Source organism: Equus przewalskii, chromosome 6, assembly GCF_037783145.1.
Source record: "Equus przewalskii isolate Varuska chromosome 6, EquPr2, whole genome shotgun sequence".
NCBI lineage: Eukaryota > Metazoa > Chordata > Mammalia > Perissodactyla > Equidae > Equus > Equus przewalskii.
Window position 1 is genome coordinate 79,106,851 of NC_091836.1, and position 23,261 is coordinate 79,130,111.

General features: G+C 39.9%; 1 protein-coding gene across 1 annotated transcript in view; it reads left to right on the forward strand.

The window, feature by feature from the left end:
• Nucleotides 1-23,261, forward strand: part of SWAP70 (switching B cell complex subunit SWAP70) — a 66,530-nt gene that overhangs the window by 23,852 nt on the left and 19,417 nt on the right. The window contains exons 3-5 of the mRNA XM_070626322.1: nt 10,492-10,665; nt 20,059-20,286; nt 22,289-22,435. Coding sequence (XP_070482423.1) covers nt 10,492-10,665; nt 20,059-20,286; nt 22,289-22,435 — 549 coding nt within the window. The remainder of the gene's footprint in view (nt 1-10,491; nt 10,666-20,058; nt 20,287-22,288; nt 22,436-23,261) is intronic.

Genomic DNA, 23,261 nt, shown 5'->3' on the forward strand with positions numbered 1-23,261 from the left:
TTTTATAGTTTAGTGTCTTTTTATATTAGCAAAGTACAGTATTTACAATTTATGATAATTTAAATTAGTAGTTTGGAAAATGCTGAAATGTTGGTCAGGATTCTTTTTAAAAATCACATATTTTTGAGAAATTTTGTGGTGAAGATTGTCAAAATTAGTGTCTTCATTTATGTTGTTTTCTTTATAGCTATATCTGTTATTCCAAAGCAGTCTCACAGTACAATTTTCTGCTCTTCAGTTCTGTGTGTCTTATATGTATATGTGTTATAGATGTTTCTTAAGTATTCCCCCTGCAGAGATGATAACATCGCCTTGATCATAGTTAAATTAAAAAAGAGAGAGAAACCACACCGTAATGAAATGTAAGATTTAATCAAACTCACAAAAGCCACGTCCTGTCTGATTCCATACGTGTATAAAATATCCAGAATAGGCAAACACATGTTTAGTGTTGCCAGAGGCTGAGGGGAAATGGGAGTGGTGAGTGATGACTAATGGATTTAGGATTTCTTTTTGGGGGCGATGAAAATGTTCTAGAGTTAAATAGTGATGGTGGTCGCAAAACCTTGTGAGTGTACTAAAAACTTCTGCATTGTACACTTTAAACCCTGAGTTTTATGGTATGTGAATTATATCTCAATAAAGTGATTTAATCAAATTGTACAGAAAGTGATGTGTGAGGTCTCAGAACTTTATGGGATGGTGCTGTACTGTTTTCTGGAGCTGTTTTGGTTGCTGTCTGTTCATTGATCAGGTTCATTTATGTTCTATAGTTGTATATACGTAATTATGTCATATTCAGCAAATAGATGATGACCTACTCTGTGCCTGTGTTTAATTTTAAAAATTAAAAAGACAATAAGCAGAATTATGTCTGTTATTAAAATATAGAACATACTAGAAAATTCTTAGAAATCTGGAAATTGCTTTGTTTTTCACTGCTGGAATTTGTGTGGGCTGGGCCAGTGGATAGAGAAACCTAGTTTAATATCTTGAATGCTGTACCCTAATACTGTATTTTGTTCTCCTTGGAGTGTTCTCCTTTGTTCTCCTTTGTTTAAACATCTTGAATTTTAAGTTTTAAAGTGTTCTTTGTTGTAGTATTTAGGTATTTTAAAGTATTGTAACCAAGGGAGAAAATGTAGCACTATTTAAAAAATCCAAAATGAGCTGCTAAATTTGGAGAAAAACTTATTCACAGAGCGTGAGGGTGTGATGAAACAGTGAGGCCTTGTTTACTATCGCTCCGCCACCTGGAGTGGAATTCTGCCAGTTCTTCAATCCGAATAAAGCAGCCGAGGTTTCCGTGGTGTGGGTTTAAATTGAGTGGAGATTAGTGCCTTGTTTTGAAACTTAGTTGGAAAAAAATTGCCAATAATGGCCGAAGAATGTTAACATAAAACTTAGAGATTGTCATTAGTTATGCAAAGAAAATATGAAATAATGATTAACCATTTGCATGATATACTTACGTACACACACACACACACACACACACACGCGCGCGCACACATGAGTCTCATCCGATCTTCACATTAATCCTGCAGTGCATCTCTGGAGTTCTTACCCTCTTTAACTCAGGAGGAAACAGAGCATGAGGCTGCCTAACTGGTAAGGGGTAGATGATTTTGCACCTAAGTCATTTAACATCTAGATCAGTCTGCTTCCGACTGTACAATGAAGGGATTAATTGCTCCCTTCTAAAATTGTTCTGTTTTTCCACTTATTGGATACATGGGGGCAGGGGTGGAGTGGTGAGGGCATTCTGATAATCTCGAATTTATCTCAGCCTCGTTTAGTTCTCTTAGGTTCTTTCTGAGGTGTTTTAAGATGTTCCTTTTCTCTTACTTAGTATCTGGTGTTTCTTAGTGCTCATTTTGGTCAGTTTTCCCTCAGGTGTTTTAAAGATTTTATTTATTTTATTTATTTTTATTTTTCCTTTTTTCTCCCAAAGCCCCCCAGTACATAGTTGTGTATTTTTAGTTGTGGGTCCTTCTAGCTGTGGCATGTGGGACGCCGCCTCAGCATAGCTTGATGAATGGTGCCATGTCCGCGCCCAGGATCCGAACTGGCGAAACCCTGGACCACCGATGTGGAGCGCTCGAACTTAACCACTCAGCCATGGGGCCGGCCCCTCTTATTATCCTTCAGTGTGTTATTTTTTCTTTCATTGTTGCTTGAAAATTATACGGTATTAATTTGGCACAATGGTCAAGTTGGACTCTATATTTTCATCATGTTTGTGAAGTTATACGGGACTAGAAAACTTCTGAGTGAATAAAAAGATTCCCTGCTGAGAACTGTGGATGATGTTATGCCATTGAACACTGGCCAGCAGTATAAATCTACGAGTGATGTAGTTTAAAGAAATATTGGTTTTTCAAATAACAAGTTTATTGAGGTATAATTCACATACCATACAATTTAACTGTTTAAAGTGTACAATTCAGCAGTTTTTAGTATAGTCACTTTTTTGTGCAACCATCACCACAATCAATTTTAGAATATTTTCATCATCTTTCCTCAAAAAAACTGTACCCAGTTGGCACTCCCTCTCTCCTCCTCCACAGCCCTAGGCAACCACTAATCTGTTTTTTGTGTCTATGGATTTGCTTATCCTGGCCTCATAATATGAGTGGAATCATGTAATATGAGGGCTTTTTTGTCTGCCTTCTTTCACTTAGCGTAATGTTTTCAAGGTTCGTCCACATTGTAGCGTGTAGCAGCACTTCATTCTTTTTTATGGCTGAATAATATTCCATTAAGGACGTACCACATTTTGTTTGCATATTCATCAGGTGATGGGTGTTTGAATTGATTCTACTTTTTGGTTATTATGAATTTGCTATGAGCATTCATGTTCAAGTTTTTGTCTGGATGTATGTTTTCACCTCTCTCGGTATATACCTAGGAATTGCTGGGTCATATGGCAACTCTATGTTTAACCTTTTGAGAAACTGCCAAACTGTTTTCCAAAGCAGCTGTGCATTTTACTTTCCTGCTGGCAATGTATGAGTGTTTCAGTTTCTTCATATCCTTACCAACTCTTGTTATTTTCTGTTGTTTTGGTTATAGCCATCCTAGTGGGTGTAAAGTATGGTATCTTACTAGGTTTTGATTTGCGTCTCCCTGATGGTTGATACAAAGTATTGTTTTTAAAGTTTTTTTTTAATTTTAAAGGTAATACAGGCTATTATTGGAAATTTAGAGAAAGAAGGAATTTATTAAGACAATATATATCACCCATAACCTTACCATCTAGAGGCAGTCACTGTTAACATTTTGATCTGTTTGCTTTATTTTTTATCTGTCTTTATTTTTTAAAATATGTTTTGTATATATTATTTTTCAAGTTGGGATCATACTGAACACTTGACATTAATATTGCCTTTCCCATGTCATTATAATTTTTTTGAAAACATGAGTATAAAGATAAAAATGCTAACATTTATTTAGTCTACTGTGTATCAGGCACTATGCTAAATGTTTTAAACCAGTATTCTAAGTATGTCTTTCTATCAACTCTGTGGATTACGTACCATCATTACCATCATTTTAAAGATGAAGAGACTGGGCCTTGGGCTAAATTGCTTCCTCAGGTCACCCAGCTGCTAAGTGCTATCCAATGACTGTATAAGGTCTTGTCCTATAACTTTATAACCATTCACTTTTTGGTGGACTTTTATTTTTTTTTCCACTCTTATAAAGAATAGTGATTATCCTAGGTAAATGTTTATCTGATATGATTCTCTTTTAGGATAGATTAGATTATTTGAAGTAGGATTATTGATCGGAGTGTGAATGCTTTCTGAGAAAGCAAATTCTGACAATTTCTAAAGCCTACAATTGGCCACTTTCCCTGTCTTCTGAGAACTGTCTCTGCCACACGAACTTTAGTCTTGAGCTAGTTTGGATGAAAATTCTAGTTTAGAGAACATGTGAGTTCAGTTTTGTAAATAGTTCTAGTACTCTGGGTCAGAGTTGAGCTCTATAAATAGTATAGCTATCTTGTTGTTCATATGTATGGAGTTTGGTGAAAAGCAAATAGATGTTAGAAATAAGAACAACTCTGCACATTTCTTTTTTTTTTTAAAGATTTTATTTTTTTCCTTTTTCTCCCCAAAGCCCCCCAGTACGTAGTTGTATATTTTTCGTTGTGGGTGCTTCTAGTTGTGGAATGGGGGACGCCGCCTCAGCGTGGCCCGATGAGCAGTGCCATGTCTGTGCCCAGGATTCGAACTGACGAAACACTGCGCTGCCTGCAGCGGAGCGCGCGAACTTAACCACTCGGCTACGGGGCCAGCCCCTGCACATTTCTTTCTAGGAAACTATCTTCTGTTTGGACACCTTGAAACCACTGGAAGCCGTAATTAGTTTTCCAAAAGATATGAGACTGTCGATTTAATAGGTGTGATATAAACTGTGATTTTGGAGCACAATTTGTATAAGATGGAGTATGGAATCATAGATTTCTGGACCTTTTGTAGTTAGAATGGACCTAGAGATCATCTCAGTTTACAGATTTACTTTAGTAAGCATTAAATATTGAACCCATACCCTTCAGTGGCTTGCTGTTGTTTTTAGGTAAAGTCCAACATCCTTATCATGGCGTATAGGGCCATGTTCGATTTGGCCTCTGCCATCCTCTCCGGCCTCCTCTTCCTCGTCTCCTCTTCTTGTCACTTCAGTGCCACTGTGTTGGCCTTCTCTCTGTTCCTCCAATTACCAAGATGCTTCCTGCCACAGAGCCTTCAGACCTACTGCTTCCTCTGCTGTAAGGTTCCCTTCAATCCATAACATGCAGCTAATTCTTGTTCATCCTTTAGGTCTCAGATTGATTGTCACTTCCTCAGGGAGGTTTCTCTAGGTAGCACCACACCCTTCCAGAGTAAACCAGCTCTCCTGTAGTGTGTTCTCACAGCATCCTGTGCTTTTCCTCTGTAGCACTTAACCACAGTTTTCATCATATAGGTGGTTGTGTTATTGCTGTATTGTCTGATATCTGATTCCCCCTCTAGAGTGTAAGTTCTGTGATAGCAAGGACTCGTTCACTGTGGTCCAGCTCTATTGATGTTTCCTTTGGGTGCAGAAGTTTCTAAGTTTGATGTAGTTGCATTTGTCTAATTTTGCTTTTGTTGCCTGTTCTTTTAGTGTCATATCCAAGAAATCTTTGTCCATTACAATGTCATGAAGCTCTTCTGTTTTCTTCTAGGAGTTTTATAGGTTCAGGTCGTACATTTAGATCTTTACTCTATTTTGAGTTAGTTTTGTATATGATGTAAGATAAGGGTCCATCTTCCTTCTTTTTCATGTAGACATTCAGTTTTCCTAACACCCTTTATTGAAGAGACTATCCTTTCCTCATTGTGTAGTCTTGGCATCCTTGTTAAAGATCATTTGACCAAATATGTGAGGGTTTATTTCCGGGCTCTCTATTCTGTTTTATTGATCTGTCTGTCTGTCTTTTGCCAGTACCATACTGTGTAGATTCCCGTAGCTTTGTAATGTTTTGGAATCAGGAAGTGTACTCCAGCTTTGTTCTTCTCGAGATTGTTTGGCTGTTCATGGTCCTTTGACATTCCGTATGAGTTTTAGGATGATGTTTTCTGCTTTTTTCTGATGATGGCAAAAAAAAAAGCCATTGGGATTTTAATAGGGATTTCACTGAATCTGTAAATTGCTTTGGGTAGTATGGACATTTTCACAATGTTAAGTGTTCCAGTTCATCAACATGGATCTCTTTCCATTTGTGTCATCTTTAATTTCTTTGAGTAATCTTTTGTAGTTTTCAGTGTGCAAGTCTTTTGCGTGCGTGGTTAAGTTTGTTCCTAAGTATTCTATTTTATTTTTTATTTTATTTATTTTTTTGAGGAAGATTGGCCCTGAGCTTACATCTGTTGTCAGTCTCCGTCTTTTTGCTGGAGGAAGATTGTCCCTGAGTGAACATCTGTGCCAGCGTTCCTCTGTTTTATGTGGGATGCTGCCACAGTGTGGCTTGATCAGCAGTGCTAGCTCCGTCTCCAGGATCTGAACCTATGAACCGCAGGCAGCTGAAGCGGAGTATGCGAAGTTAACCACTATGCCACTGGGCTGGCCCTAATGTTTTATTCTTTTTGATGCTGTTGTAAATGGGATGGTTTTCTTAGTTTCCTTTTCAGATTGTTCACTGTTAATGTATAGAAACACAACTGATCTTTGAGTGCCGATTTTGTGTCCTGCAACTATGCTGAATTGTTTATTAGTTCCAACAGTTCTTTGTGGAATCTTTAGAGTTTTCTACATATAAGAAAGAGCATGTCATCTGCAAACAGAGATAATTTTACTTCTTCCTTTTCAATCTGGATGCTTTTTATTTCTTTTTCTTGCATAACTGCTCTGGCTAGGACTCGTAGTACCGTATTGAATAGAAGTGGTGAGAGTGGGCGTCCTTGCCTTGTTCCTGATCTTAGAGCAAAGGCTTTCAGTTTTTCACTGTTGAGTATGATGTGTTAGCTATGGGCTTTTCATAGTGATCTGATTTGTACTTTTTTTAAAGGTGTAAATGCTATCATTTAATATGCTTTTACCTTTGAAGCAGAAAAGAAATCTAAAGAATTAGATTCTTTAGAATCTAATCTAATGTAAATCTAAAGAATTAGATGTTAGAGAAGGAATGAACCAAACAGACAACTTATTAAAATTACATAAGATGCAGTGAACTTGGATCAAAAAGCCACTACTTATTTCCTGGGAAGACTGTTTAGGGAAAATTTGCTTGGTTTCTGATCCCATTGCAGTCTGACTTTTACCCAGACTTCTTGGCTGTCTTGAGGGTAACTAGTGACCACTGAATTGCAAAACCAGTGGTCTTTTCTGAAACCACTCCTCCTTAATCTCTCTGCAGCATTTGACACTTGATCAAGCCTTTTTTTTTTTAAGATTGGCACCTGCGCTAACAACCGTTGCCAATCTATTTTTTTCTTTCTGCTTTTTCTCCCCAAATCCCCCCAGTACATAGTTGTATATTTTAGTTGTGGGCCCTTCTAGTTGTGGCACGTGGGACGCCGCCTGAACGTGGCCTGATGAGTGGTGCCATGTCCATGCCCAGGATCCGAACCGGCGAAACCCTGGGCCACTGTAGCGGAGCGTGCGAACTTAACCACTTGGCCACAGGGCCGGCCCCCATGATCACGCCTTCTTAAATGCTTCCTCACTCAGTTTTTGTGTCTCTGCGGTTCTCTTACCACTTCGATTGCTCTTTCAGTCATCATAATTCCTCTTCCTTGTCTTGCTTTGTAAATGTATCCCTCAGGTTCTGTTTTTGATCCTGTCTCTCTTCTCGCTTTATGTTCTCTCTCAGTGATCTCATCGACCATCACGGCTTCAGTCATCCTCGGCATGCGGTTGATTCACAAATCTGCCTCTCCTCTTAGGTTACAGGTCCATTTCTTTGATTGTCTTTGGACACCTCCATCCAGATGTCTTACCAGAACTTCAGGCTGAAGGTGCCCGTAGGTGAAAACTTTGTCTTTCCTTCTCCCTTGTTTTTGTCCCCTTCATCCTGTGGCGCTTCCCCAAACATGGTTGACGTGCTCTGCTGTGCCTTTGCTCGTGCCGTTTCCCTTCCTGTCCTTTGGAGCGCTTTTCCTTGTACTCTTCATTGTACTTCAAAGCCCACCTCAAATAGCATCTTTTCTGGGCTGAAGATGACCTGCTCGTTCTCAGCTCTAAAACTCTTTGTTTGGGGGTTTCTTACAGGTATTTCTTAAAATTATAAATCTCTTTGTGATTTGGTCTGTGTTCGTTCTTCCAGCCGTAAATCTTACCGCTCCCCCTGAGGAACCCTATGATTCACCACATAATCCACACAGAATCACTTCTTGTTCCTCAGGGCAAAGCTGTGTGCTTTCGTGCACATGTCATTTCGTCTGTGTGGCGTATCTTCCACGTAGTGTTTTTTGTGGGTGCAGGTAGGTAGAGTTGATGGTTGTGGCCTTTGAAACCAGTCCTGTAGAGATGTCTTCCATCACACAGATGTCCTCCATCTACTGAGTTCTGCAAGCACTTTGGCGTGGTGGAAGGAGACAGCATTTGAGCTTTCATTTAAACTCTGGTTTTGATATTAACTAGCCATGTGAACTTGGAAAAAGTACTCGATTTTTCTGAACCTCTGTTTCTTGATTGGTAAAATAGGCACAATATTTAACCTTATGGGGCTAGTATGAAGTTTAAGTGAGAAGCTGCGTATAAAATGCCAAGCATATACTAAATTCTCAGTAAAAGGTGTTAAGGAAAAGAAAAGAGAAAAGAGAAGGTGCAGTAGTAGCTACTGCTTTCCCTTCATGGGACCTGTTGTATACGATGGGGCCACGGGAGATGGTGCCAGACGGACACAGGGTGCTGAAGGCAGGGCGCAAAGGAGATCTTCCTGCTTCTGGGGAACTGGCTTGCCCACCACGAATTCTGAGAAACTTAGGGATCGAGAGAAACTTCTCCCTGCAGCTGGCTAGTGACTTCTTCCTTACAGTACACACCACGCTCTTTCTCTCTGCGTGGAAGTGCTTTGGTCATGTTGTCGTCCACCCCTCTGCCTCCTCCAGTACATCTTCCGTGTTGTCCCAGAATGTGGCTTTTGAAGTGCAGGTTGTGTGTATTGCTCCCTTTCACTCTTGCAGTGCAGATAAATCCTGACTCCTTAACATGAATTTAAGCCTCTTCATGATCTGGTCTTCACCTCCCTCTCTAGCCTCATCTTTCACGGTGCCCCATGCAGTGGATATTTGTCCACTATCTGAACTCTTTTCTTATGTTTGGGAAATGTCCACAGCGCCTTGGTGTGGGACAGGACCTACCTCACATCTCAGATAGTGAAAAGTTCAGACACTCATTTTCCTTGCTCTCTGGCAACTAGAGCATAGGAATGTGACCCAGGCGAAGCTAATGGGACTTTGAATGTGCACTGAGTGACACAGAGGATCAAGGTCTGGGTCAGTGGCAACAGTGACAGCCTTAGGTTACATTGGCAGTGGTCTCTCCATCACTGCATTCAAAGAAGGCGCCGGCCTGGTGGCACAGCGGTTAAGTTCGCACGTTCTGCTTCTCGGCGGCCGGGGGCTCGCTGGTTCTGATCTCGGGTGCGGACATGCCACCACTTGGCAAAAGCCATGCTGTGGTAGGCGTCCCACATATAAAGTAGAGGAAGATGGGCATGGATGTTACCTCAGGGCCAGTCTTCCTCAGCAAAAAGTGGAGGATTGGCAGTAGTTAGCTCAGGGCTAATCTTCCTCAAAAAAAAAAAAAAAAAAAGAACATGAACAGTTTCAGCTACAGTTCTAACTGCCTAGTCTAGCTTGGTAATGGCTTGCTTTCAGAGCCTAAATTTTCCAGCCCTTGTGTTGGATCTTTAAGGTTACTCATTGTTTTTCCAGTAAATTCCTTTTCCATTTAAAGGAACCCAAGGTAGTTTCTGTTATTTGCCCTTATGAAAAGCCTCGGCGCATAGCACTAAGTGTCCCATTCACATTAAATGTCCCACGGTTCTTCCAAATTGATCATCGTTAGTTGTCTCCACCTCTGGGCTTTTCCACATTCTGTTCTACCTGGAATACCCTTTTCCCCATTCTTATACTGTTTGACTCTTGATGGTCCTTTGGGACTCAGCTCTGTTGTCATGTGGTTCTTTCTGAAAATCTACCCCTAATTCTTAGGATTGATTTAGCGCCTCAGTGTTCCCACAGAACCCTCTGCTTATCTCTGTTGTAGTCCTTATCACACTATATTGTAATTGTCATTGACATTCCTTGGAGAATGAGCTAGTATTATAGTAAATATCTTTGCATTGTCCCTTAGAAGTAATAATTGCTAAGTTTTGTCTGTTGAACGAATGAAAAACTATTGAATTATACACTTTGTTAAGTTAAAATTTGTCTATTTGTATCTGTTTTCTGAAATAAACTATGAATGTTCTAAAAGCAGAGACCAAGTTCTTCATCTTTATATCCTTAATGTGTAGCATAGCACTTGGCTCATAGTAGATGCTGAGGGAATGTTATGCATGATTGAATGACTGAATGGCAGGTCTGTCTTTTTAGAATTTCAGTTAAACAGTTTTTCCCTAAAGAAACTATCTTCTTGGACTATATAGGTAAAGATGAGCTATCTGTGTGTGGCTCCTATTGAGTAATTCACATTCTCCACTCCTCTGTATCAGGATCGGTAGTCTATTTAGAAGGTAATGTGTACACATGAAAAAATAACCTTTCGGCAGGTCAGTATTTTATGTGCCAAGTGAGTGATATGGACAGATGTTGCTTCAGCGTCAAGCTAAATATAACATTCTTAATTGAGCCTTTGAAAGTGTGGTACCTAAGCAAATATTTAGAAAATGGTTATTGGTTAATTGGATTGATTAAAATGGAAGCCTGTAGTAGGCTTCATCTTTCTGTTTTACTTGGCTTATATACTGCTTATTTTGGACTGGTTCATTGGAACTTTTCCTCATTCCTTTTTTAGGTCCAAGACAACTTTGACAAGATTGAATTCAACAGGATGTGTTGGACCCTCTGTGTCAAAAAAAACCTCACAAAGAGTCCCCTGCTCATTACAGAAGAAGATGCCTTTAAAGTATGGGTTATTTTCAACTTTTTATCTGAGGACAAGTATCCGTTAATTATTGTGCCAGAAGAGGTAAGGTGTGCCTCTGGGAAGCTTTTCCATGGCCGTCTTAGCATTTAATAGATTAGCTTGGAAGTGTTTGTGTGAATGCATTGTAGACGTAGGAGGAGATCCAGCACTGCTGTTTTCACATCAGAGGGAAAACAGCTTGAATTCAAAGCAAGTCTAAAGCTTAGGGCTTTGGGATCATGCAGTACCCTGGAGATCTGCAGCCAGGGTGGGGCGCTTCCTCTCTAAATTGCTGTAATTATAGATGACTGCATCCTCATGTCCGAGGAGTCTTTATTCTGTACCAGTCACAACATCATTTTCTGTCTCCTTGCATATTGGCAAACCGTAAGGACTGGCTGAGTGATGCTGTATGGGAAACACGTAGGATCCAGAATGTTGTTTCAAGGCTGTTTTATGTGAGAAAGTAGTATTCTTGTTTCAAAGTCCAGGATGGTGACTTTTTGTCATACTTTCCAAAGCAAATGAAAAAGGACATTTACTTGTTTTGTTCTGGGTTATTTTCCCTGACCTTCCAAAGGAAAAAAAATACAGGAGTAAGGTTTCTGTGATATCTTACTGCACTCATAAATTATACGTGTAGGGGCTGGCCCCGTGGCCGAGTGGTTAAGTTCGCGCGCTCCGCTGCAAGCGGCCCAGTGTTTCATTGGTTTGAATCCTGGGCGCGGACGTGGCACCACTCATCAGACCATGCTGAGGCAGCATCCCACATGCCACAACTAGAAGGACCCACAACGAAGAATATACAACTACGTACCAGGGGGCTTTGGGGAGAAAAAGGAAAATAATAAAATCTTTTAAAAAGAATTATACGTGTAATACCTGCTTATTACAGTAGTAAATTTAGAAAAGACTACTAATATGCAAAATTAAAATCAGCTGTAGTTCTCCCCTTAAAAAACAGTCATCTGTAATCCGTTAACCTTTATTTAAGGGATAAATTGTTTAACCTCTTGAGTTTTAATTTCCTCATCTATTAAATAGGGCTCATAATAATGTTTACTCTAAGAGTTGTAAGGTTCTGCATTTAAAGGACTTAACTCAGTGCCTGGCATGTAATACGTACTCAGTAAATGTGTTAATGCCTAAGACTGCTATTTTGCATACATTTTTGCATACTAGTCTGCATATTTCCTTAGGATAAATTTCCAGCAGTGGAATTCTGAGTTCTAAGAAATTTACACTTTCAAAGTATTAGATGAAGAGGCAGAATTGCCCTTCAGAAAGTCTGTACCAGTTTATACACCTACCAGTAGTGGTCGAGGGTGCCCATGATTACCCACCCTGTCAATATGGAGTCTAGTCTATGATTTCTATGACTCATGTTGGGAAAATCCATGAGTTCACTGCAATGTTTTATTTAAAATCAGCATGCATTTATTGACTGCCAACAGTAAGCAAGGCACCAAGAGGAATACAAAGCGAAAAAGATTACTTCCTGCCTTCAAGGAATTTACAGTCTGCTGGAGGAAAAAACAAGACAAGTGTAATTCACAGCAAAATAGACTGCCTGTTAGAATAGAGACGCAGATGCTGTGCAGATCCAGCAAAGGGGAAGATTTGCACCAGCTTCGGGAAGTAAGGAATCGGGGAAGGCTTGTCAAGAGAGGCAATGCTGGTTGGAAGCAGGGCCTCAGACTTCTTCAGTAAAGGGCCAGACAGTAAATATTTGAGGCTTTGTGGGCTTTTTGGGTCCTTCTGTCTCTGTCGCAGCTACTCGACTCTGCCGTTACAGCATGAAAGCAGCCGCAGACAGTATGTTGCTGTGCTTCAATAAAATGGATGTTGAAATTTGAATTTTATATTTTTCATGGGTCATGAAATATTATTCTTTTGATTTTTTTTCCCCCAACAACTTAAATATGGAAAAACCATTCTTAGATTCTGTGTGTATAAAAACATGCTGTGAGCCAGCTTTAGCCGCTGGGCTGGTTTGACCTGTGGGCCATAATTTTCTATTCTCTGCTCAAGAGCAGGGGTCCGGGGTCAGATCTCCTAGATTTGAATTCTGCCTCCATCACTGTTCACTAGCTGCGTGACCTTGGACAATTTACTGAATTTGTTTTTGCTCAGGTTCCTCAGCTGTAAAATAGGGCTAATGCTAGTATCAACGCCTGCTGTTCTTGTGAAGATTAAATGAGAGGAATGCCTGGCCCTTAGAAAGTGCTCTTTAAGTGTTAACTATTATGTTTATAGGGCAAGTAGCACTTCTGCTGGGCCTTAAAAGATGGGAAGAATTTTGACTAAAGGAGAAAGCAGGGAGAAGAATTGTGGATGGAAGAAACAGTGGGCAAGGTTACGTGAGGCAGGAAAGCAAAGGGCATGTTCTGAGATGAGTGTGGGATCCAGCTTGACTGAATTGCCAGTCAGGATGCTTACTTGGAAACAGCTGGACTGGTTGATTTAAGCCAAAAAGGATATTGGGTACCTCACAGAATCACCATGATGGCTGAAAAACCAGGTGTGGACACTATGCAGCCCGGAACCATACTGGTCACTCCAGTGAGGAACCACAAAAAAATACTGCTGCAACCAGAGGGTATGTGTTGCACCTGTACCATGGAACTCCTCCAGCCCTGCCCGCTGGGTGCCACCTAGGGACTGAAGTCTTCCTGCGACTGTTCCTGCTACGAGGGAGCGTTCTTTATAGACCCCGCTTCACAGTCACATTCACAGTCAGAGGATAGTGCATCAAATTGGTATGGTCAGGTGCCATAAGCTAGCTGCACAGGAGGCTTGGAAAGGGTACATTTACGTTTTTACCTTCTACATTGGGAGGTAGGGAATTCCCCAGACATAAAGGGGTTAGATGCTGGGCAATCTAAAAGAATGACACATACCCTTTCTACCTGGAACATGATGGCCGTGAAGAAGAGTGGTGGTAGATAAGGCTGGAAAGAGTTTTGACTTTATCCTGTAGGCAGTGGGGAGCCGTGAGCCACTGATAATTTTTGAGCAAGAGAGTGGCAGGTAAATAGATGAAACATGGAAAGATGGGAGATGGAAAGTTGAGGTAAGTGGCATTGAGGACTGAAGTACAGTAGTGCCACTGAGTATGGAAAAGAAGGCCAGATGGGACGGATGTGGAGGTCACAGGAGCAAGCTCATACTGCCTGGCTGGGCGGAAATATAGCCAACTGTCAGGCCTGGGCGGGTTATATAGTGTAGTTGTTTAAAGTATGGTCTTTGAAATCAGACTGCCTGGTTTGAATCCTCACTCCACCACTTTGTAGCTATGTGGCCTTGAACAAATTAATCTCTCTGTTTGGGTCCCCATCTTTTTGGGATAACAGCTTTCTTCACTGGACTCTTGTATGGATTAAAATAGTTGATATATGTGAAGGATTTAGCATAGTGTCTGGCCCTATGATAAGTGCTCACTAAATGGGTGTGTCTGTGTGTGTATGAATGAGTGAATGACAGGATGATGGACAAATTAGGGATACAGTGTATGATGATGTACATTTGGCATTTTAGATGGAACATCCTTGTGGAACAGCCCTGTATTCAACTGAAGTACCTATCTAGAGCTTGTGAGAGGCCAGGGCTAGAGACAGAGATAAGGAAGCCGTGGAACTAGGTTAGATCAGGCAGGAGGAGACTGTAGTGGGAGAAGTGAGGCTGTGGACAGAACCTTGGGACCATCTCTGTAGCAGGAGGAGAAAGTGTATTTGGTAAAGGAAGTTGAATTGAACAGTCTGTGAGAGAGGAGGAGAGCTGGGAGAGCGCTGAGTCGTGAGTGCCGAAGAAAGACAAAGTTCTAGCAAAGTAGTGCCTGGCATTCAGTGCTACAGTAGAATTAAACAGTGACGAGCGAGGGGCTAGCCCTGTGACTGAGTGGTTAACTTGGCGTGCTCTGCTGGGTCGGATCCTGGGCGTGGACCTAGCACCACTCATCAAGCCATGCTGAGGGGGCGTCCCACATAGCAGAACTAGTAGGACCTACAACTAGAATATACAACTATGTACTGCGGCATTGGGGAGGGGAAAAAAAAAGAAGAGGGGGATTGGCAACACAACAGATGTTAGCTCAGGGCCAATCTTCCTTTAAAAAAACTAAAAAAAAAAACTGGTGATGAGTGAGAAGTTGCCTTTGGATTTAACAGTTAGGTGGCTGTTGGTAATCAAGGAGAAGGCAGTTTCACTTTAGTGGTGGGAATCGTTTGTTAGTACTTAATCACCAGAATGATGTGCGTGTATATTCAAGGGGAAATAAAAAATGAAACATGCTATGGAATTTTTGTCCATGAAGATTGTCTAGCTTAATACAAAGGCATGTAGAAGGGAATGGAATATTGATAGGCGTAGAAAAAGATACATCATTGGTATTTTAAAAACCTAGCTGCTACTTGGAAGAATTATGCTAATAAAATCTCCAATATCGTCTTTTAAGACATTTTACAGTTATACTCAGTGTTCCAAATTTATTTATGTTTCTTTGGAAGTGAAAGTGGGAGGGTCTCTTACCTGTGTGGTTTTGGTTCTTCATCACTAAAATATTCACGGTGGGCTTGAAAGTGGGCTTGAAAGTGGCCTTGTCCTGATTTCAGAATTAGAAATTAGTAAGGAGACTTACCTTATTCCTCGAGGAGGCACTTGCCTAATGTGGAGGATTTGGCATCGGCTTTAAATCATCACTGAGCCACAGGCTGTGAAGGGAGCCCGTTTCAGCATCAGCTTCCTAAGTGCTCTGCCTAAGAAACTCACAGAATGTCTGCTCCAGGTGGCCCGAAAAACTGGGACCCACGTGTGCTTTGATGTGTGCCTCGACTATATACTTTCTGCCCCCCAGAGCACAGCCAAGACTCGTGGCATGCTTACCTTCATCTTTGCAGGCTGACAGGAATGTCTCGGTCCTCTTCCAAAACAAGTTAATCTAATTTGAGAAAGGAACAGCCTCTCTTTGACTTGATAGAATAGCCAGGCAGCAACCTGGTCATGTGATTGTTTGGACTTACTCCCTGTTTTGACGTCCGTAACTCCATCAGCATTTCTTCTGGTTAGAAGTAGAGTTAGAGTTGGTTTTACAGATTATTCCTCTGTGGCTAGGAGGACTTGTATGGGGAAAGAAGGGGTCACCGGGGCAGGTTTGTGTGGAGTTGGCTTGCCTGGCTGCTGAACCCGCCTCCTGAGGTTTACAGTGTGGCCTTGTATTTACTGAGCTCTTAGCGCGTCTCCTGGTCTTTGACCAAGAGCTGCAGACTCAGGTCGAGCTATTTTGTGGAAAACACTTGAGTCACAATGTTTCTTAAGGTGGCCGTTCTCTGTTAGATTTTGCTTCCTTCCTGAATACTTTAACAGCATTTAAAAAAAGCTGTCTTGAGCTAGTTTTAGATTTACAGATTTTCATAAAATTTAATGTGACAACAGGTATATTTAAAGAATAAAATTTGAAGAATAGTATGTTAGTTTGTCATGAGTATATACATGAGTTTAATTTGTAATCTTACCAATAGTTTTTAGGCTTCATAAATTTAAAGTAATTTTTATGTTTCTAATAATCCACTTACCGTAATGATCACTTGCATTTTAAGTCCAGAATGTTTTTAAGTAAGATTTTATTCTCTAGCTTTGATTAATACCATATAAGATATAAATAACAGTGGTAGTTATGTAAATAACATAACTGATACAAAGAAGTTGGCTTTTGACTGCGTTTCCCGTTACCCAGAAAGTAGTGTCAAGAATATTGAATAAGTATATTTAAATGACTGACCACACGAAAATCAAGAAATAGTATGTCCCCATTTGAAATAGTTCTGTAATTTTTGTCAAATGGTATTCCTGGAAATGTGTGTCTGTAAAGGATAGTTTTTACATTAGTATTCATTTCCTACAGAGCCAAGAACAAAACAGGATGTGTCTGTTGTGGGCCTATTTGGAAAAACTGCCTTGATGCAATTAAATATCAAACCTGAAATAGTTTCAAGACACTCTTAGTGAAATAAAACCTGAGCTGTTGTTAAGCCAATACAGGCCGTTTTAAATGATGACCAGGATCAAGAACTTTTAACAAAATAAATTTTGGAGCCAAAGACCTCAAAAATCACATGCAGCTTGAAAGTTTATTCTTTGTTATTTTTGGTAAAACTTGCTTGGAAGGAGGAAGTAAGCTGCTTCCTGAAACTGAATGAGCTCTTAGAATTGAAGTGGGCCACTGGAGACCAACACGGCAGCACGTGACCTGTTACTGAGTGTAATTGAACAGATGAGAATGGTAATGTTTGTCTCTCCTTGGCCCGGTGTAATGAATTAAGAGATCTTTAAGTTGTTTGGTTATGATAAGTATGTGGCTGTGTTGAAAGTCAGCAGGAAATGCATTTAGATTAGTTGTCTGGCAAGGTCACTGAGCTTGAGGAGCAGATGCTGCGTGCTGGTGTCAAACTCAGGAGAGTTTGGGAGGGCACCTGAAGAAAGGTTCGGAATGAACCTGGGAGGCTGCTCCTAAGAGAGTTGAGTTTGCTCCTAACAAGCACTTTCTGTTACTAATGTCATAAAAGGTCGTCTGATAGCCAGGAGGAACTGAAGCTCGGAGCCTGAGGGGCTTGGGTGCCCTCACAGTGGCACGAAGAGCTGGGGCTGTTTCCTGACTTGCAGTACAAATGTTCAGTCGAGTGCACCATCTTGTCGTTCCACTTTTTGTCATCCTGTACATAGATGTGGTCACATGCACAGGCTTACAGTGGCCTCACTCCTAAAGCTTCCAGCTGTGCCGCTGCTGCCTCTGCCCCAAGTTGTGACCAGGCAGCAAGGGCCCCTCTACTGCTGCCTTAGGGAGGTGGAACTTCCGTACATGTCAGGGCCTCTCAGCCACTCGACCCGGGCAATTATTTATCGTCATGTCCTCTTTGACTTTCTTTTTCTTTCTCTCTTCAACCTCTTCTTGCCTTTCATCTTTTCCCCCCTCTTCTCTTTTCTGTCCGATTCTCTCCTTCTGTCTTCCCTTTCTCACTCTTCCTCTTTTTCTCTTTTCCACTGACTATCCCTGTTACTTCTATTTAAGAGCCAAGAAAATAATATCTGATAAACTTTACAGTAGATGATATATCTCCAACAAGAGAAAGGAAAGACCTAAGTGTGTTTTCCTCCAACAAGTAAACATTTGTTGACCACCTACCATGTGCTACATTTAGGGGGTAAGATAATCTCCATGTTAGAGGGGCTTACAGTATCTCATCAAATTAAATCTGTAGAACTCTTGATATTTTTTGACTTTGTGATATTTTGTGAATGTACATTTCTTTGCAAACGTTTTTCCTATTATTGGCATTCTTTTTCTGTTAAAATGTGTTATTTCACAAACAGCATTATAACCAAATTAATGGAAGTGCAAAGAAGAGAAGGAAAAAATTTCACAATTCTACCTGTAACAATTAGACTTCCTATTTGTATGTTTTCCTCCAGTATTTGTCAAAATATTTATATAATCTTTGTGCAGTGGAAATCATAAGTAAATTTAATTTTGCATTCTTCTTCCCATTATGGTATTTCATAAATGCTTTCTTAAATGTAATTTTAAATGGTTGAATAATATTCCACTCACTGCAGAAGGGAAGTAACATTGATGGAGTACCTGCTGGGCCAGGCGTGGTGCAGAATATTCTGTGTTAGCTTCCTTTAATCCCCACAGTAGTTATATAAGGTGAGTGTTATTATGCTCATTTCATAGATGAGAAGATTGAGACTTAGCTTAATTTATTTCAGTTTAGCAAACATTAATTGCTACTGCATTCTGGGTACCATGCAGAGTTCTGGAGATTGAAAGATGAGTGAGACATGGTTCCTCCTGTAAGGAATTCAGAAAATGATGGGGAAGCAAATGTGTAAAGAGAGAATTTTATGCAGTATGCTAAGAACACCTGGGCTGGGTTAGGGTTGGTCAGAGCAGGTTTGCAAGAGCAGTGCTTCTTGAATTTTAATGTACATGTGGAAGTACCTGGGCTTCTTGTTAAGGGGCAGATTTTGATTTTTTGCGTCTTTGGTGGGGATCTGAAATTCTTCATTTCTAATAGGTTTCTAGGTGGTGGTGCTGCTGGCTGATCCACATACCTCACTTTGAGTAGTAATATCCTAGACAGTGTGGGACTTGAACACATACCATTAGAGACAGCAGGTGGGGACGCACAGAGCTCAGCCTTTATCTTTAAAGTGGTAGGGAGCCAGGGCAGGCTTTAAAGATTGGGGGGTCACAGGCTCTGGTTTTGTTTTAGAAAAATCTCTCTGGCAGAATATAAATAACGGGCAATGCTAGAGGCCAGGGTACCAACTGGGACGCCTGAACAAAGGCAGGTTGATAGGAGGGAACGGATTTGAGAACTGTCTTGGGCAAAGTTTTTCATTCTGTTTTGACTGCAGCCCATAGGAAGATAAACGTTTTATTTCACAACCCAGCATGCAAAGACACGTGCATATACAAAGAAGAACTTGTCACAAAACAATATTTGTCTTTATTGTGGAGGAACTCAAATATTTTTCATAAGAAAATGCTTGTTACTACTAGTTGATTTCATATTGGATTATAACCTACATTTTGAAAAACACTGATCTAGGGAAGTAAAAAGAGTAGAATTTTCATGTCACTGATTTGATGTAAGAGCTTGGGGAACAAGGATCCTGGCATGGGTGAATGGTGTTGCTCCCATCGGAAACCAATAACCGAAGGGGAAGCCATTTGGCAGGAAGAAACGATTCTTTCATTTTGGACATGTTGAATTTGAGAGCCCCGTAGGGTACCCAGGCTTTCCAGAGTATAAGAGAGACTAATTTCTCATTCAGCATTACTGCCTCACTATTTTGTTTAACTGCTGTTATTTCAGTAGCAGTATTTTCTACACGAAGGTGTGTGTTTCAAGATTTAATAAGCTCTTCCAGCCCAGGCTAGGAATTCAGCCATTATTTATAGCATTGTCTGTTCTAATAGGAGGAAGCAGCATGAATTTCAAGTAATTGGCTTACATGGAAAATATGTAAATTGGGGAGTAACTTGTACATACTACTTTGAGATGCTTGTTTAAGTTTGTGCTTGTGTATTAGTTCATTAAGATTAATATTCTGGTATATTGAAATATTTATCCAAGAGAGTAATCAGATCACATTAATTAGTGTGTGTATGGTAGTGTATGCGTGTAATTCACTTTAGTTCTGTATACAAGTATACTATACTATTAGAGGGTTATCAGTTTTTGATTCCTTTACTTATTCTAGATAATAGAGAACCAGTGGCATTTATTCATACCTTTCTCTCTGATAGTATGATCTTTGAAGATACACTTTTGGAACTGTAAAAGAGTTCTTAAATTTCTTAAATTGACCGTATCAATGTAAATAACACAGATACACACCTAAGTTAAAAGGTTATATTTTTACTAGGAAATAACTTTTTATTTCTTCATATAGATTGAATACCTGCTTAAGAAACTTACAGAAGCTATGGGAGGAGGTTGGCAGCAAGAACAATTTGAACATTATAAAGTCAACTTTGATGACAGTAAAGATGGCCTTTCCGCCTGGGAACTGATTGAGCTTATTGGAAATGGCCAATTTAGCAAAGGCATGGATCGGCAGACGGTGTCTATGGCAATTAATGAAGTCTTTAACGAGCTCATATTAGATGTGTTGAAACAGGTAAGAGTCCTATAACGTATTTCTCCTCGCCTTTAGAATTTGACGTATTTGAAGTAAAACAAATTTTCATCACAAAGATAAGTCTAAGTCATGCATACTTTTACACTGATTTAGATCGGGAATAAAGTTTTGTATTTTCCCAGACTTATATTAGGCTTTCATTTTAAAGAATTATTGGTGCCGTTTTGAAGTACAGTTAAGCATTGAGAAGTGACTATTTTAAAAGAACTGTTTAAATGATTACATTTCCAAACTATTTTTAAAGTACTTTGATGTGTACATCCATACTCTTTGATTTGAAAGATCCCTATGGCGTGTTATTCAGAGAAAAAGCTTGTTCAACAGCAGGTATCTTGTAATCCCTTTCATGTAATGTGTGTATAGAGCTGTCTGGCAGGATGCTTACCAAAATGTTAAAGTGATTGCTCCTGGATTGTGGGATTTCTGTAAATTTTATTTTCTTTTTTATTCCGTTCTTATTATTAAACTTACTGCTATATATGATTCTATACATGAATCTATGTACATGATTGTTATATATTATTTTTTCAAAAGGAGAAGAATACCTTACTTTTGGAAAAAGATATCTTTATATAGCAAGATTGCATTTATCTTTTTTATGATGTTTGTTTTCTCAGCACCTAGATAGTATCTGATATACATATGGGAAGCTTAATGCTTGTTAAATAGAATTTATATATTTTTTAGTGGGTTTTTAAAATTTCTTACATTATTATATTATTCATAACTCTGATTTGGGATTTTCTTATTTTGGTCCTTTCTTTGCTCAGTAATGATATTGTTGTCTTTGCTCTTTTTTCCTGATGGTGCCAATCAGTAAACATTCATTGAGGCTTAATTTGTGTAGGTTTTTGGTGCTGCAAAGAGGTATGAGACATGATGTCTGTCTGAAGAAGACTTCGAGGCCCATCAGGATGGCGGGATATAGGACTGCAGATGGATTGCAGTGTGAGATGGCTTTTGCTTAAATGGCCAAGTATTAGGAAACTGAATAAGTAATAAGATTAGAACTTAGTGTAATAATCAAAGGATACATACAACTGAGTTAATATCATATATTTAATGATAATGTATATTCTACCATAGGCTATCAGCACCTGTACATTTAATATTTAAAATCTCAGCTGTTCTCAAACAGCCCTCAAAGGCTTTGGCCTATAATGTGTAATTTTGCTGAAGTACAAATTTGAATTACATAGCTTTGAGGCTGAGATATGTGAAGGAAGTACAGGGCTGGTCAGTGTGAGCGTAGACGCTGCACTTAGAAGCCAGTATCCTAAGTACCGGTCCAGTTCTTTTTTTGCTCATCTGGAGCAGAGTTCATCCTCCAGAATACTGAGAGGTTAGGTAGAAAGGTAGGTTGATGCCAGTAGGTGATTGGTTGAGAAGCTGTACTTGGCCAAGTTGACATCTTTTAGCGTTTTCATTGACTGAGGTTTTAATTTACTGAGAATCATTGTTAGGGTTTTTTTTTTTTTTAACAGAACAGACAGAGTAGTATAATGAACTTCCATATACCACCACCCAGCCCCAGTAACCACCAACACACGGTTAATGCTACCCCTCCTGCGTTTGCCTCTCCTGTGTTATCTTGAAACAAATCTCAGGCATTTCATTTTGTCTATAAATATTTCAATAGGTATCTCTAAAAGGTAAGGAATTTTAAAAGACCACAGTGCTGTTAACAGCAGGAGTTCTGAGTCTGCTGGCTGTGTAGAGCTTGGGGGCAGGGGTCGTCTCTGAGTTGTGAAATTCTGTGTGAGCTTTTCTCTGTATGTGGTTGCATGAATTTGAGTGCGTATAGTGCCCCTGGCCTTCCGAGATCGTCAGAGGGTTCATGACCCAAAAGGGCGAGAGCCATTGATATTCGTGTGTTCAGGACTGTATATCAGTTAATGGAGTAGGCTAGAATGTCACGGAAGAGATCTCAGCTCTTGTAAATAAAAGGACAGGCATTTATATCAGATTTAATCTTTCATAGGGTTACATGATGAAAAAAGGCCATAAACGGAAAAACTGGACTGAACGCTGGTTTGTACTAAAACCGAACATAATTTCTTATTATGTGGGCGAGGATCTGAAAGATAAGAAAGGAGACATTTTCTTAGATGAAAACTGCTGTGTGGAGGTAAGTCTGCTGTCCCTCCTTCTGGTGCTGCCCCCTGCTGCGCAAGTAGCTTACCTTCCTTCTAGACTTTAGAGCCTTAAAAGAATCTTAAATTTACATTTCCAAAATAATATGGGCATACCGTTGCCATAGTTTCTGAACTAAAAATTATAAATACCTGAAGAGATTTTTTTCTAATGTGAATTTACTTTTTATCTTATACTCATGAACAAAGTATAGGAATAAATCTCATTTATTTGTACATTTAAGGACGCATTTATTGAATAAAATGGAGTCATACAGAAGAAAATAAAGCGAAAAAAATTCACTAGGACAGTGTTTGCAATCGTGAATATACCAGAAAATCTGGACCATTTTGAGTACAATAGATAGAACTAAATAAGACGAAAGCATTTACCTTTGAATATGTTGGGTGACTCTCAGGATACTGTATTCACAGCTGTTAATTCTGTAAAGAAGTAAAGTCCTAGGGGCTGGCCCTGTGGCCAAGTGGTTAAGTTCATGTGCTCTACTTTTGTGGCCCAGGATTTCACAGGTTTCGATCCTGGGCACAGACCCAGCACTGCTCATCAAGCCACGCTGAGGCAGCACGCCACATGCCACAACTAGAAGGACCCACAACTAAAATATAAAACTGTGTACTGGGGGAGCTTTGAGGAGAAGGGGGAAAAAAAAGAAATGAAGTCCTCAAGAACTTAAATTTTATTTTGCTGGGAAAGATTTGCCCTGAGCTAACATCTCTTGCTAATCTTCCTCCTTTTTTTCCTTTCCCTTCCCAAAGCTCCTGTAAAGTTGTCTATTTGTTAAGTCCTTCTAGCTCTCATAT